General features: G+C 56.2%; 6 protein-coding genes across 6 annotated transcripts; 4 read left to right on the top strand and 2 right to left on the bottom strand.

Moving 5' to 3' along the window:
- The first annotated feature begins 317 nt into the window (after window positions 1–317).
- Window positions 318–1,375, top strand: BCV69DRAFT_285267 (Ctr-domain-containing protein). Its single transcript, XM_025493332.1, has 3 exons — window positions 318–456; window positions 566–596; window positions 678–1,375. Exons 1-3 carry the CDS (start codon window positions 403–405, stop codon window positions 1,271–1,273), a joined length of 681 nt encoding a protein of 226 aa, XP_025345459.1. The 5' UTR covers window positions 318–402; the 3' UTR covers window positions 1,274–1,375.
- A 456-nt stretch (window positions 1,376–1,831) lies between these two features.
- BCV69DRAFT_301433 (hypothetical protein) lies at window positions 1,832–3,760 on the top strand (the record flags this gene model as incomplete). The annotated part of the gene is made up of 1 exon (XM_025494561.1): window positions 1,832–3,760. One exon carries the CDS (start codon window positions 1,832–1,834, stop codon window positions 3,758–3,760), a length of 1,929 nt encoding a protein of 642 aa, XP_025345458.1.
- Window positions 3,761–3,826: 66 nt separating this feature from the next.
- On the bottom strand, window positions 3,827–4,722 carry BCV69DRAFT_80938 (hypothetical protein). Its single transcript, XM_025495553.1, has 3 exons — window positions 4,683–4,722; window positions 4,511–4,591; window positions 3,827–4,448 (listed from the first exon to the last, which is right to left on the bottom strand). The coding sequence occupies exons 2-3, from the start codon at window positions 4,519–4,521 to the stop codon at window positions 3,893–3,895; spliced, it is 567 nt and encodes a 188-aa protein (XP_025345457.1). The 5' UTR covers window positions 4,522–4,591; window positions 4,683–4,722; the 3' UTR covers window positions 3,827–3,892.
- Window positions 4,723–4,780: 58 nt separating this feature from the next.
- Window positions 4,781–6,935, top strand: BCV69DRAFT_285263 (hypothetical protein). Its single transcript, XM_025493331.1, has 5 exons — window positions 4,781–5,503; window positions 5,588–6,012; window positions 6,098–6,314; window positions 6,408–6,647; window positions 6,741–6,935. Exons 1-5 carry the CDS (start codon window positions 5,267–5,269, stop codon window positions 6,744–6,746), a joined length of 1,125 nt encoding a protein of 374 aa, XP_025345456.1. The 5' UTR covers window positions 4,781–5,266; the 3' UTR covers window positions 6,747–6,935.
- A 1,678-nt stretch (window positions 6,936–8,613) lies between these two features.
- On the top strand, window positions 8,614–9,323 carry BCV69DRAFT_80881 (hypothetical protein). The gene has a single exon (XM_025495552.1). The coding sequence runs from the start codon at window positions 8,716–8,718 to the stop codon at window positions 9,220–9,222; it is 507 nt and encodes a 168-aa protein (XP_025345455.1). The 5' UTR covers window positions 8,614–8,715; the 3' UTR covers window positions 9,223–9,323.
- Window positions 9,324–9,462: 139 nt separating this feature from the next.
- On the bottom strand, window positions 9,463–11,858 carry BCV69DRAFT_285262 (glycoside hydrolase). The gene has a single exon (XM_025493330.1). It carries the CDS (start codon window positions 11,738–11,740, stop codon window positions 9,878–9,880), a length of 1,863 nt encoding a protein of 620 aa, XP_025345454.1. The 5' UTR covers window positions 11,741–11,858; the 3' UTR covers window positions 9,463–9,877.
- Window positions 11,859–11,973: the final 115 nt, after the last annotated feature.

The following is an 11,973-nucleotide window of genomic DNA, read 5'->3' as shown; positions in this document are numbered from 1 at the left end:
GGCAGGCGGGGCGGGCGACCGGAGCATTTTCGCATCAAAGGCTCCGAGGCGCAGGCAGGCAGGCAGGCAGGCCGGCGATGGCAGGTACCTCTTGCTCAGGGGCCCTTCAAAGGCTCATCTATCGGCATCCCATTCCCCTTGTCTGGCATAAATCTCCCATCGCCGTAGTAGATCGGATCATCACTTGCCAGTGAACCCCCTTCATTTACGTCAACGCTCCAGCTACGATCAGGCTCTTTGTTCCTCCTGAACACTGTTTCGCCGAGTAGGCGCTCTTGCAGGTAGAACCATCACCACCCTTCCTCCGACTCAGTAAAGTCAGATACTTTTGAAGTCTCCAGCGAAGCTCGCCTCGACAGAAAAGCTCTTTTGTTGACAAGTCACTGGCACAGTATTCGCAATATGGACAGCGGTATGGACATGGGCATGGACTCGGACTCGAGTTGTGTTGTAGCGGTGAGTCTTGAGTTTGCTGAGTTCAGGCTGAAGGCGGAAGTCGAGTCGAATGGAGCCATTCCGCATGCTGATGCTGAGCGACACCTTGACTTGTCCTCGTACTTTGCAGATGCTGTGGAACTGGACCGTCATGGACGCTTGTGAGTTCATGAACAATGAGGTGTGTCGAGACATTCACTCCAGACTCACTCCCTGTCTACCTTCCCTTGCCGACTCTCCAGGTTTCATCTCTGAAAGCTGGCACATTCGCTCTCGAGGTGCCTTTGCAGCCTCTTGCATAGGTGTGGTGGCCATGATGTTTTTGCTGGAGTTCCTCCGCAAGATGGCCAAGGACTTTGATGCGCACATCGTCACCACCTTCCGTTCAAGGGCTGCTGCCATCAGAGCGTCCCGACATAGAGAAGAGCAAGGACAAGTCGAAGGCATGAATACTGCTGTGCATGGCCTTGGCAAAGTCCCATCGAACGGCACCACACCTGCGTGCTGTGAAAAGTCCCCTGCTACTCCCTTGGCAGCAATCGGCGGCTCTATCAAGCTTCGTGCGACTGTCCTACAGCAAGTGATCCGCAGCATCCTGTACATGGCCATCTTCACCCTAGCGTACTTTGTGATGCTGCTGGCTATGTACTACAATGGCTACCTGCTGATTTGCATCTTCCTTGGCTCAGGATTGGCGCACTTTCTCATCAATGGATTCGAGATGGACGTGCCCATGGAGCAAGACGGGGGCGCCGCCGGCGGCAGCGCTGGCTTTGTTGATTCGGCCGAGAAGGGATCTGGAGGTGCATTGAACGAACCCACTGTATGTTGCGGGTAGACGATGCAAGGATTGGTTGTCGGAGTAGCCGAAGGTATTGTTTATCTTGTCGTCCCCACACGCACCGTCAGCTCGATAGTAATAGTATCCGCATAGGTGATTCCACACAGATCTGAGCGCCACGGGGAGTGCGAGAAAGGGGCGAACCTGTACCTGGCAAAGGTCTGATGACGAGAGTGGCCGACGATCTCAAGCCATGCTTCGGGGACTGGTGAGGGGTTGCTGTCTGATGTGATCGACGTACCCCGCACGGAGTGTGTGGCTGAGTCCTGGCGCCTGGCCCCGACTGGCGTGGCTGCAGGCGGGCAATGACGACGACTGGCGTGCAACACGCTGCAATCCAACACCAAGCAACTTCTGACCTCGGCCCAATCGTTCCAGTCGCATCCCCTGCCCCACGTTCGATGCCCTACTCTCGTACTGGGCACTGTTGACCCTTCCATTTCCTCCAACTCATTTCCTTCGTCGTCCATCTGTTGTTCCTATTTGTGAGCTCTTGGTCCTTGGCCAAGCTTTGGCTCGCTCGGTGAGCAGCCTTCCTCCGGCCCGCAAGCAACCATGGCTCCTCCACCCCTTCCTCCGGCATCGCGCCAACCGGGCGCTCCCACACCTGCAACGTCAGCATCTTCAGCACGCATTCCAGCATCGAATACAAGCAGCAATAGCAAGTCTCGCCCATCGTCAATGATCATACCCAGTCAGCAAAGACAACAGACTCCCACGTCTTCTCCGCGGCCACGCAGCTCTTCCATCCTTAGTACAGCCGACTCGGCGGCTTCCACCTCCCCCTCTAATCCCTCTTCGCCTCGTGCTCCCAGGACATCCTCCTCGGCCTTGCCAAGCAGCTCCAGCTATCGGAGCTTTCTTGGGCCGAGCAAGTCAAACGACAGGCTCGCCCCTTCCTCCCCATCTCAGCAGAGATCATCCTCGATGGCCGGCAGCAGTAGCAACGCCGCTGGGCTGATTGGCCATGACCCACATCTCACGCCCACGCCCTCTTCGAGGAAACAGTCCCTCTCTTCGTCGTCATCGATGACCTCCATTGCCTCTGCCGCCTCAGGAGGCTCTTCTTCCTCTGCCAATAGGGGACCCCGCCTGGGCGCCAGCGACTATCGGTACTCGCTCGGTCCGGCTCCAGTGCGGTTCCCAAAGGAAGCGGGAGGGTCAAGGAGGGGCAGTGGCATAGCCGATGTTGGGCCAGCTCTCCTATCCGCTTCACCGACAACGTCGAGTGCTTCCGCTGTGAAGAGGCAGAGGACGCCTTCGCCTCGGGCGAGCCGATCCAGGGCCACGAGCTCCAATTCGCACCTCAACGAGCCGACCTCGGCAGATCAGGCAGCAGCAGAATACCCGGACGAGGATGATCAAGAAATTACGCCTCGGCCCACAAGGCCGCACAGTCGACTGGCTCTCACGAGCACTACCGGGGCGACAGGGGGAAGCAAATCGGATGCAAACACACCCGGCAGTTCGTCTTTGCTGGACGTTGATAAGCGCTTCTCTACCCGCACCTCTTCTTCAGCTACGCTGAGAGGCAATTATGCCGCTGGTTCCGGGGGACATGATCAGGGCGCCATACTCGGCAGTAGTGTCGCCTCTTCCTCTTCTGCTCATCTCCAGAGACCCGGCATGCCCCCTCGACCCTCCTCGAAGGTGCTCACTACATTCCCCTTTCCCCACCCTACGACCCCCAGAGGTACGACGGACGAGGAAGGGCGTACCTTGCCCAATTTGCTCGGCTTCTCGTGGGTCAGCAAGCTGTTCGGCGGTAGTGGTACAGGCGGACAGGACAAGGAGGGAGGAGAAACAGCAGCAGCAGCAGCGACGAGGGTTCACGAGCAACAAGAGGGCGAGAGGAGGGGACTCCTCACTTCCCAGCAAGAGGCGCAGCTGACTCAGACGTCAGGTCCTTCACCAAGGACCTCCCGAGCGGCAGTAAATTATGGGGCAGTACCGTCTCCCTCTCCTCGCCCTCGATCAGATTATCAACAGCGCGGAGCTCAGTACGCAGCAACAGCATCAGTAGCATCTCAGCAGCCCCGTCGGAATCCTTCTCTCTCCTCACTCACTACCTCTGAGCCGGATCCCTCAGACCCGTACGGCTATCGTCGTCTTGCCGGGCCTGATCTTCTACCCACTTACCACGCGGAGCACGTGAATCCTCGCAGGAGGAAACGGGAGCTGCAGCGCAGGTGGGAGAAGAGGCGCAAGGTGTGGATGGTTGTGGGCGCTGTGTTGCTCTTTTGCGGGTTACTTTTTGTTGGCGCCAAGGCTCTGGATACGATGAGGAGTGGTGGTGAGAGTGGGGAGGGTGGTGATGGGAGTGGCGGTGGAGGACCTCCTCAAGAAGGGGAAAGGGGGCATGATAGTGACTCCGGTGGGGAGAAGGACGGCAGTGGGATGTCGTCCCTCATAGCCAAGCTCTCGACTCCTCAGGGCGGCGAAAGTACAGACGAGCGGTCGAGAGTCTCGATGGGCATCGTTTGAAAGCCCTACGTTCACTAGCAGCATGCCACCACACCGCTCCAGGTGTCTATCTATTTCTCGAGCGCGCCCACGCCCACTTAGCATAGCAATGAACAGACGCTCCAGCACCACTTCGTGCTACAGTCCACCGCCTCAGTACTCATTCCCGTTGTACTTGACTGAGCATTGAACGACCTTCTCCTTGGCAGTGTCCACAGGAGGACAGTGTCCCCACTGCCACCAAAACACCCAATTCCACCACTCTGAATTCCAATCCCACCAGTTACCGTGGTCCTCTGTGCATGTCAAGGTGTAAGCGTCCATCTTGTACTCTCCTCCATCCTTGACCGTCCTCTCTTCCAAGGTCCTCCCTTTATAAGGTCCCACGTCCGTTGGACCAACCACGAGGGTGTATCCGTGCACCTCGACGAAATCCGCATCGCAGGTGTACGCTAGACTGTTCTGTCCAGGGGTGACGGTGGTGATGTTCATGTTTGCGCCATTGGCCGAGTTAGCGCCATTGTCGTACCTGATGCTCATATCAGTGCAGGTGCAATCATTATATAGCTGGCCAGGGAAGTCGCAGCGTACGACGCGAGGTTCGAGAGAATTTGTAATGGGAGAGGACGTCGTTGTTTGTGCTGCGGCCGCGCATAGGACGACGAAGAGTGTGCCGAAGTTGTACATGCGTAAGGAGGGCATTTTGATACTGTGAGAGGAGCGAGTCTGGAGCGATTAGGTTGGAAAAATGTATTATAGAAGGTTACCTACTTGGGCCTCATGATACACGACCCCTTTATAGGCTGTCAAGGCTGAACGTGCTGCCCTTATCGCTCCCTCATTACCCGTGCGCTATACCCAAGGAATACCGCGAGCAAACGTGGACGGAGGAGTACTGTCAGTTGCTGTAAAGAGATCTCCGTGACCAGGATCCAAGACTTGCCCTCATGAGGTGTCAAAAAATTTGGCCATGCACAGCGGGAGAGCGACGCGACAGATCCTCGTCCGATAATGGGCCGCCCAGCAGTACCGTGCAGAGTCACTCGAGGTGAAACGTTGGCTTTATCTCTCCAAGTGTATTGCTACCATCGTCGCTAGTCCAAGTCCGCATCGTGTAGGGTGTAGCCTGTAGCACGTCTCCACGGTATTGTGCGGATCGTGTGATGTCTCCGAGCCGAGCCCCGAGCCAAGGGTCCATGGAGCGCGCGACGAGCGGAGATGCGAGGCTTGATTGGACGTCTCGCTTCGGGCGCACAATCCACCACCGCCCGCCCCCCCATCACCATGACACTCCTCCTCCTGTGACAACCCCCACCACGAGTCTACCAGCGGCACAACTCCTGCATCAGAACATCTCCCACATCTTTACGTCGAAGCGCGTCCACTGACATCCGCTGACATTCGACGCAGCTTGTTTGACTATCACTAGGAGTGTGGGCGAACCGAGTGACCCCGTCCATATCCGCTTCCGCAACCCCCACCCCAGTGACGCAGAAGGCGGTCATTTCGAAACAAACATACACCAACATGGACGACTCTCTCGATAGCACGAACACAGACTCCAATGCCTTGACACAGCTCAAGTTGGACCTCAGAGGTTCTCGCTTCGTCATTGAGCGAGAGACGCTGATGAACCTGCCCGAGTCGGTGCTGCTCTGTCTCTTCCCGAATGGACTGGTGCTCAGCAGACAGGGAGGTGGATACGAGGGCATGAATGCAGCTGATGAGGGAGAAGAGGAGGAAGAGGAGGTGTACATGGTGGACGTGAGTAGAGCATCGCGGCCTTGCAGAGACTGTGCGCTAGCGCTAAGATTGACAAGTCTATACTGTTCTCTTTGTGATCGACAGTTCGACCCGCAATGTCTGTCGTATGTTCTTTCGTTCTTCCGGAAAGCCCAGGACGACTTCTATGGAACACCGACACAGCCAGGAAAGTATCAAGGACCTCCACTCTTTGAAGATGGCAGTACCCACCCGTCCTTCAACTATGCCGCTCAGAACACGAACCCCCTTTTCAGCAAACAAGCCATCATCGTTCTCCGCGAGGAGCTCGAATACTTTGTCATCCCTCCCAAAGCCACTGCCCGAATCGAAGGAGATGGTAGAGAGGGGACGGACCTGGACGGAAAGGCCACACCTGCTTTGCTGCAGCTTAAGCAGGCTAGTGGTCAGGCGCTATTGGAAAGGCAGAGGATCTTCACGGCTTTGCAGAGGAATGTGAACAAGGAGAACAACATGGCGGAACAGCATCTGATCGATATGCTCTGCATGAGGTGAGTTGACGGCAGGGGCCGTCAGCAAAGTGCAGTGTTTGCGCGACCAGAATCTTACCCTACCTATCTTTGTTGCTCCTCTTAGCGGCTTCGATCGAGACGATTCCTGGGGATTCCGAGCTTTGGAGCCAGCGCGCTGCTGCATCACCTCCATCGCTCTTGTGCTTCTCAAGACTGGCCTGCGCTTCGATGGCCAGCGCAAAGTGCCTTCGAATGACGACGTGGACGATGGTGGGGTATCGCCTGAGCAGACACAATTGGCGACCGCACAAAAGCTATTGCTGTTCTGGAGGAAACCGGCCGTGAGTAGCGACGTACTTGAGGGATGTCCCAAAGCACTTGATGATCAACTGTGGCCTCTGACGCGCTTGTTCTGCCTTTTCCTATCCTTGTAGCGCAAGTGCTGGTGGGACGGCGTTGACATTGTCGTACCCCACACATCAACGTCCGCAAGTACAGCAGAGCAAGATGGCAGTGCAGCAATGGCCGCCGAGATGGCATCGGAAGCGGAAGAAGCAGACGTTAATGCACCGACGGCAGGCATGACTGCACAAGAGGTCGAACTGCTGAGAAGCAAGAAGGGACGCAAGTGTCGTGTCTGGGCCAGGCGCGTATGGACGCTGGAGCTGAGCTTGGTAAGTGGTCGGAAGGGGGCTGTCGAAAGGGTGCTGGCAGGCTGGAGCTTTGCAGCAGTCAAGCTGACCCTCTATTGCCGTGTCTTTTTGCAGATCTGAAGGAACAAGAATCCTCACAGCAGTCCAGCTTTGGCGCCTGCAGGCAACAACGGCTTCTTCTCAGACCTCGTGATCGACTCGCCCATGCCTTTGCGCACTCTCACCGGTCGTATATACCCGTCTCGTCTTCGATCGTATATAGTCTGTCTAATCCCACACATCATGTCACTGGTAGTGTCAGTTTCCCGGTCAATCACATTACCTCCTTTTTCCACGCAATGGACTTATCCGCGCCGGTGACGAAGCCGGTGACCACGTGTCTGCGATCCCTCCGGTCCGACTTTGCACTTATCCGATAGCGATAGAGAGTTGAAACTCCGCTTACTTGTTGCGGAATGGGGAAAAGTCCTTCCTCTCTCTCTATCGGGCACCTTGTCGGTCACCCGTTCTTGGCAGCGTCTGCATTTCATTCTTTGACATTCACGGGCCCCTAGACAACACGGAATCGAAAGTACAAGGTCTCTCACCTAGACTCGATGTCACCATCTTAATGTCAGCCTCTCCCCTCTCCTCACTTTGGCACTCCTTCGTTGAGTACCCCTATAAGCCATGGCAAGTTGCGGCTGAGGATTTGGAGGCTATTATCAAGGCCTATCCAGATAGAGTGGAGGATGCTACAGAATCGGTCAAGGCCTTCTACTACTCGTCGTTCCAGGTGCCTTGCATCGCTGTGTGAGTATGGCGGCTGGGGAGGTGAGAGGAGAGGGCTACTCGGCTCGAGTCTCACTTGCACGGAACCACTTTGTCACTCTCAGGATATGTCTCTACCTGGTCTTTGCCCTCTCCATCCTTCTGCTTGTCACGAAGACATTATGGAAGCCTTTGTGTCCCCTACGAGTGAAGAGCTTTTTCCGCACCCATCTCTTAGATGCTCCTCTCAACGAGAAGCACCATGAGCCGCTTCAAACACGCCCGCTGAGCGTACGACTGCCTCTGAGAGGTCAGACGCTCATCATTGCTGGACTCGTGGTCTTCAATGTGGGTCTGCTAGTCGGCCCGTATCACATTGTAGCAGGGGACAGGAACATCTTGTGAGTCACAGTCATCAAGGGAGAATTCCATGTCTATGCGGAGCGGGCTCGTTGACAGTCGACACATCCCGCCCTATTCAGCTATCACGGCGCGCATGCTGTGCGGAGGCAGACCCTCAGATACGTCGCCGATCGTTCTTCGCTGCTGTGCATCGGACAGCTGCCTCTCGTCCTCCTCACCGCCGGCCGGTCTTTCCCTCTCCCTTTCTTTCTCACCTCCATCGACTACGGGACCGCTATGCTGTACCATCGCTGGACTGCTAGGATGGTCTGGCTGCAGGTGAACGTACATGCTTTTGCGTGGACGCTGATTGTGCTTGGAAGAGACAATGGGTGGTTGAGGATGTTCAGTAAAGCGTACTGGATGTTAGGTGTCCTTGTAAGAGTAGGCAGAATTGTCATTTGACCATCCAAGGCTTCGATCTGACCTACTGCAATCTGCCGTGCACCAGGCTATCACCATGATGTGGTGTCTGACAATTTTGTCAATCCGTGAAGTCCGGCAGCGGAACTACGAGGTATGTTAGTCCCTGTATGGTGGTGTGTGTACCGACGGAGGTTGACGCTCTACACATACACCCTCCTCGACACCAGCTCTTCGTCTTTGGGCACATCGTCTGTGCACTGGGCGGCTGTATCGCAGCGTACTATCACATCGCTCTTGTATCGACCGGCCGGGTGAGCCAAAGACGCAGGCGGAAATCTTTGTGTTGCCCATGCATTGACGGTCGATAACTCATTCCCTTGCATCTCAGTTCCGCCTTTTCGCCCTTGTCACCAAGATCAGCGGCATCCTTTGGGCGCTAGACCGCTTCTTCCGACTCCTCAATCGCATCAAGCACATCTTCGCTGCCTGGCGTTCACGTACCGCTGCAGGCAGCGCTGGCTCATTGCTGCTGCGGGCTAGCCTGCAGGATCTGCCCGGGGGCATCGTGCGAATGCGGATAGCACTGCCTGCAGACAGAGTCTATGTGTGGGGAGATGAGCCGAAACGAAAGCGTGGGCAGATTGTTGCGGGGCACTCGGTGCGGGTGCTCATACCGCAAGTGCAGGTGTGGAGCGATCATCCCTTCACAGTGATGAGGACAGGCCGCGTTGCAGCCAATTGTAACACTGCAGGCCTCCTGACCGAGGGGTTTCTGGAGCTGCTCATCAAGCAGGAAGGTGGATTTACGAAAGAGCTGAGCGAGCTCGCTAGACAGACGCCTCTCGATGTAGAAGCGGCGCAGGTACGCCACATCACCGATGTTGGCGTCATCCTCGAGGGGCCATACGGGCATGTGTACGAGGAGAAGATTTTCGAGCGATATCGAGAAGCTCGACTGTACGCGGGTGGCATCGGCGTCACCTTTTGTCTGCCCATGGTCAGCCGACTGGTGCGGCGGCAGACTCAGGGTGTAGCATGTCGTCTGATCTGGTCTGTAAGAGATCTGGGTGAGTTGTGATGCGAACGTTGATCGGTGACCACCAAAGCGTAAGCTCACTCAGCTCTTGCCTCGCTCGCCATTCTGACCGAAGCGCTCGTCGAGGCTGTTGAGCACTACCTCGAAGAGCTCAGCCAGGACCTGGCGAAGACTGCTCACGTCACACAGCTTGACATTGACGTCCACCTCACCGCGCCTCGTAGAAAGGGAGACGCCATCCAGGATGACGACTACATCCACGCTCAGATAGATGAGGAAACGGCTCTCCTTCCTGGACCGCATTGCACAGTGATGGCGGAAAGGTCTCCACGTCTGTCCACAGCCTCTCTTCGCGCTGGACATGCAGAGCAGGGCGCGGACAGTGAGGTCGAAGAGGACAGTCCTCTGAGCGCGCTCAGTGCACGTCTGGCTAGCCAGTCGAAAGGGAAGCTGCGCCTGCGAGTTCACATCGGAAGGCCGTCTTTGCGCTTGCCTGGGCGAACTGGTACACAATCACTGGGCAGGCGCAATGACACTCTTCTCGTGGGCGTATGTGGGCCAGCAGCTTTGTGCGATGCAGTCAGACGGGAAGTCAAGGCAGCCAGGCGGCGGAGGATCAGCGACGTAAAATTTGTAGAAGAGTGTTTTGATTGGTGACGATAATGACATAGCACAATTTGGCTCTATTACCTGAATATCATTCTACCGTGGCCTCGATGATCAAGAAAATCCATGAGTGCTTGCGCACCGTCAACTTCGGCGGCAGCTTGTCCGAAGTACTGACCGAAGGGACGACCACGTCAGGTGACTCGAATGTATTCTTCGCCGCCAGATCGTCCGAATAGATCTCATGCTTCTCTACGCTTGTCACAGATGCCAGGCTGCTCGTGTCCACTTCTGTCTCCCAGTCTACGGTGGGATGACGGTTCAAGATGGACAGGCGAATGCTGACAGTCTTGCTCTCGGATGACTTCTGCACACAAATGCCGACCATGTCAATGTACGTAGGCGGTGCAATGTGCTGGATCCAGTAGGGGTACGTCGGTCCTGTGTATACATCGGTACTAGTGCTGGCCAGATTCAAGAGACGGCCATTCTTCATGAAGCGCGAGAAGAGACGCAGTGGCCAGTAAGTGGTTTGGAATAGTAGGCCGTCTCTTGATGTCATCAGAGGGGAGATAACGTTGACCGACTGAGCGATACAGGCCATGCCCACGTCTTTATGCTTGCGCACAAGAACGTTGAGCCAAGCGACCACGCCGAGCATGTCCGTGTAATCGTACGTCTGCTCCAGTCCAGCAGACCCAGGTGCCTTGACATCGTCCCAAACGTTCCACTCGTCATAGCAGATCTTGACGTCTCTAGCTACAAGTGGAGATTGCTCCCCGCCGAAGCTAGAGCGGGACAGCTTAGCGTGCTCGATGAGGGAAGTGCAGATGTCGATACACCTCTCTGCCGCTGCCGGTCCAAAGACATTCTTCTCGTAGTCAAGACCGGGGGCCGAGTAGCGCTCATGGCCGAGCATGGTGTACAGGTGGATGGAATGGTAGTCCACCACGTCGATGAGGCCTTGTAGGACCTCTCTGTCCCACTCTGTCGTTCCCAGTTCACCGCAAGATACGAGCTTGATATTCGGATCCACGAGGCGCAGAGCGTGCGCCCAGCGAGAAGCCATCTTGACGTAGTCCGAAGCAGTCTGCTTTCCCACCTGCCACTCTCCATAACATTCGTTCCCTAAGCCCCAATACCGGACATTGTGGGGCTCCTCTCTGCCGGTGTTCTTCTTGCGAAGGTTCACCAAAGTAGTATCTGACTCAGAGTTGCAGTATTCTAGCCACTCCAACGCTTCCTCGTAGCTACCTGTGCCCATGTTGAAGCAGAAGTAGGGTTCAGCACCCAGTCCGCGACAGTAGTCGATGAACTCATCGGTACCAAACTTATTGCTTTCGGTGCTTAGCCAGGCGAGCTCAAGACGCTTGGGCCGATCAGCTACAGGCCCAATAGCATCCTTCCAGTGATAATTAGAGACGAAGTTGCCTCCTGGCCAGCGCAGCACAGGCATCTCAAGCTCTCCGTCCTTGCCCAGGATGTTCATGACGTCTTTGCGCCAGCCCAGGCGACCTGCGGTCCGTGCTGCATCCTTGGGATCCTCTTGCTGGACAAGCAGCTCAGTAGGGCTTGGATTGTTGGGGTCGTCCACGATCCCACCGTAGATGCCGCGTCCAAGATGCTCGACGAAGCCCGAGTAGAGGAGATCGCTCACGGGTTCCACGGTCGATGGGTGCACCAGCGATTTCGGGGCGAGGGTGATCCGGCCTGATGTAAGCTGTGCTGGGTGAGCGTGGGAAGCTCGTTGACGCGGCGCGATGGGCTCCTGACTCGAGCCATAAGGATTCACAGCAGCCATTCTGGTGTCGAGTAAGGGGTCAGGTGAGGAAGTTCCATCAGGATGGCCTTTGTGGTCAGGGAATAGGGGTAATATGTCCGGCAATCCGGCATCGAGCACGCAAGTCTGCCCGGTCCTCGGAGCGAAGGGCCCTTGCTCATAGTCCGAATACATTCATCGCCGTAGAATCCCGAAAGCTTCTACCGGCAATCTCTTGTAGTCACGACATTCTTAGAATAGGAGGTGGTGATCAGCTGCCCAATGCAGGAACCATGTGATGGAAATGGCGGCCGAGAGGACCTCGCTTGGGTCAGGGGCCATCGATTCTCCTTACCTGACTGAGTGTCTGCATGGGCGCAGTTGCTTGGCGGCGCAATCGCGAGAGATTGCCGGTCACTTTCGAACAC

The sequence above is a fragment of the Pseudomicrostroma glucosiphilum genome (assembly GCF_003144135.1).
Source record: "Pseudomicrostroma glucosiphilum strain MCA 4718 unplaced genomic scaffold BCV69scaffold_17, whole genome shotgun sequence".
Lineage (NCBI taxonomy): Eukaryota > Fungi > Basidiomycota > Exobasidiomycetes > Microstromatales > Microstromataceae > Microstroma > Microstroma glucosiphilum.
The sequence above is the reverse complement of the archived record's forward strand: the minus strand, read 5'-3'. Positions and strand labels throughout refer to the sequence as shown.

What these genes read in the sequence shown, in the direction of transcription:
- BCV69DRAFT_80881 (XM_025495552.1), top strand. Translation starts at nt 8,716, where the DNA reads ATGCGGATAGCACTGCCTGCAGACAGAGTCTATGTGTGGGGAGATGAG.
- BCV69DRAFT_285267 (XM_025493332.1), top strand. Translation starts at nt 403, where the DNA reads ATGGACAGCGGTATGGACATGGGCATGGACTCGGACTCGAGTTGTGTT. An exon ending in ACTCGAGTTGTGTTGTAGCG is followed by an intron (nt 457 to 565) that starts GTGAGTCTTGAG and finishes CGTACTTTGCAG; the next exon opens with ATGCTGTGGAACTGGACCGT. An exon ending in CTGGACCGTCATGGACGCTT is followed by an intron (nt 597 to 677) that starts GTGAGTTCATGA and finishes CCGACTCTCCAG; the next exon opens with GTTTCATCTCTGAAAGCTGG.
- BCV69DRAFT_285262 (XM_025493330.1), bottom strand. Translation starts at nt 11,740, where the DNA reads ATGTATTCGGACTATGAGCAAGGGCCCTTCGCTCCGAGGACCGGGCAG.
- BCV69DRAFT_285263 (XM_025493331.1), top strand. Translation starts at nt 5,267, where the DNA reads ATGGACGACTCTCTCGATAGCACGAACACAGACTCCAATGCCTTGACA. An exon ending in ATCGATATGCTCTGCATGAG is followed by an intron (nt 6,013 to 6,097) that starts GTGAGTTGACGG and finishes TGCTCCTCTTAG; the next exon opens with CGGCTTCGATCGAGACGATT. An exon ending in TGTTCTGGAGGAAACCGGCC is followed by an intron (nt 6,315 to 6,407) that starts GTGAGTAGCGAC and finishes CTATCCTTGTAG; the next exon opens with CGCAAGTGCTGGTGGGACGG.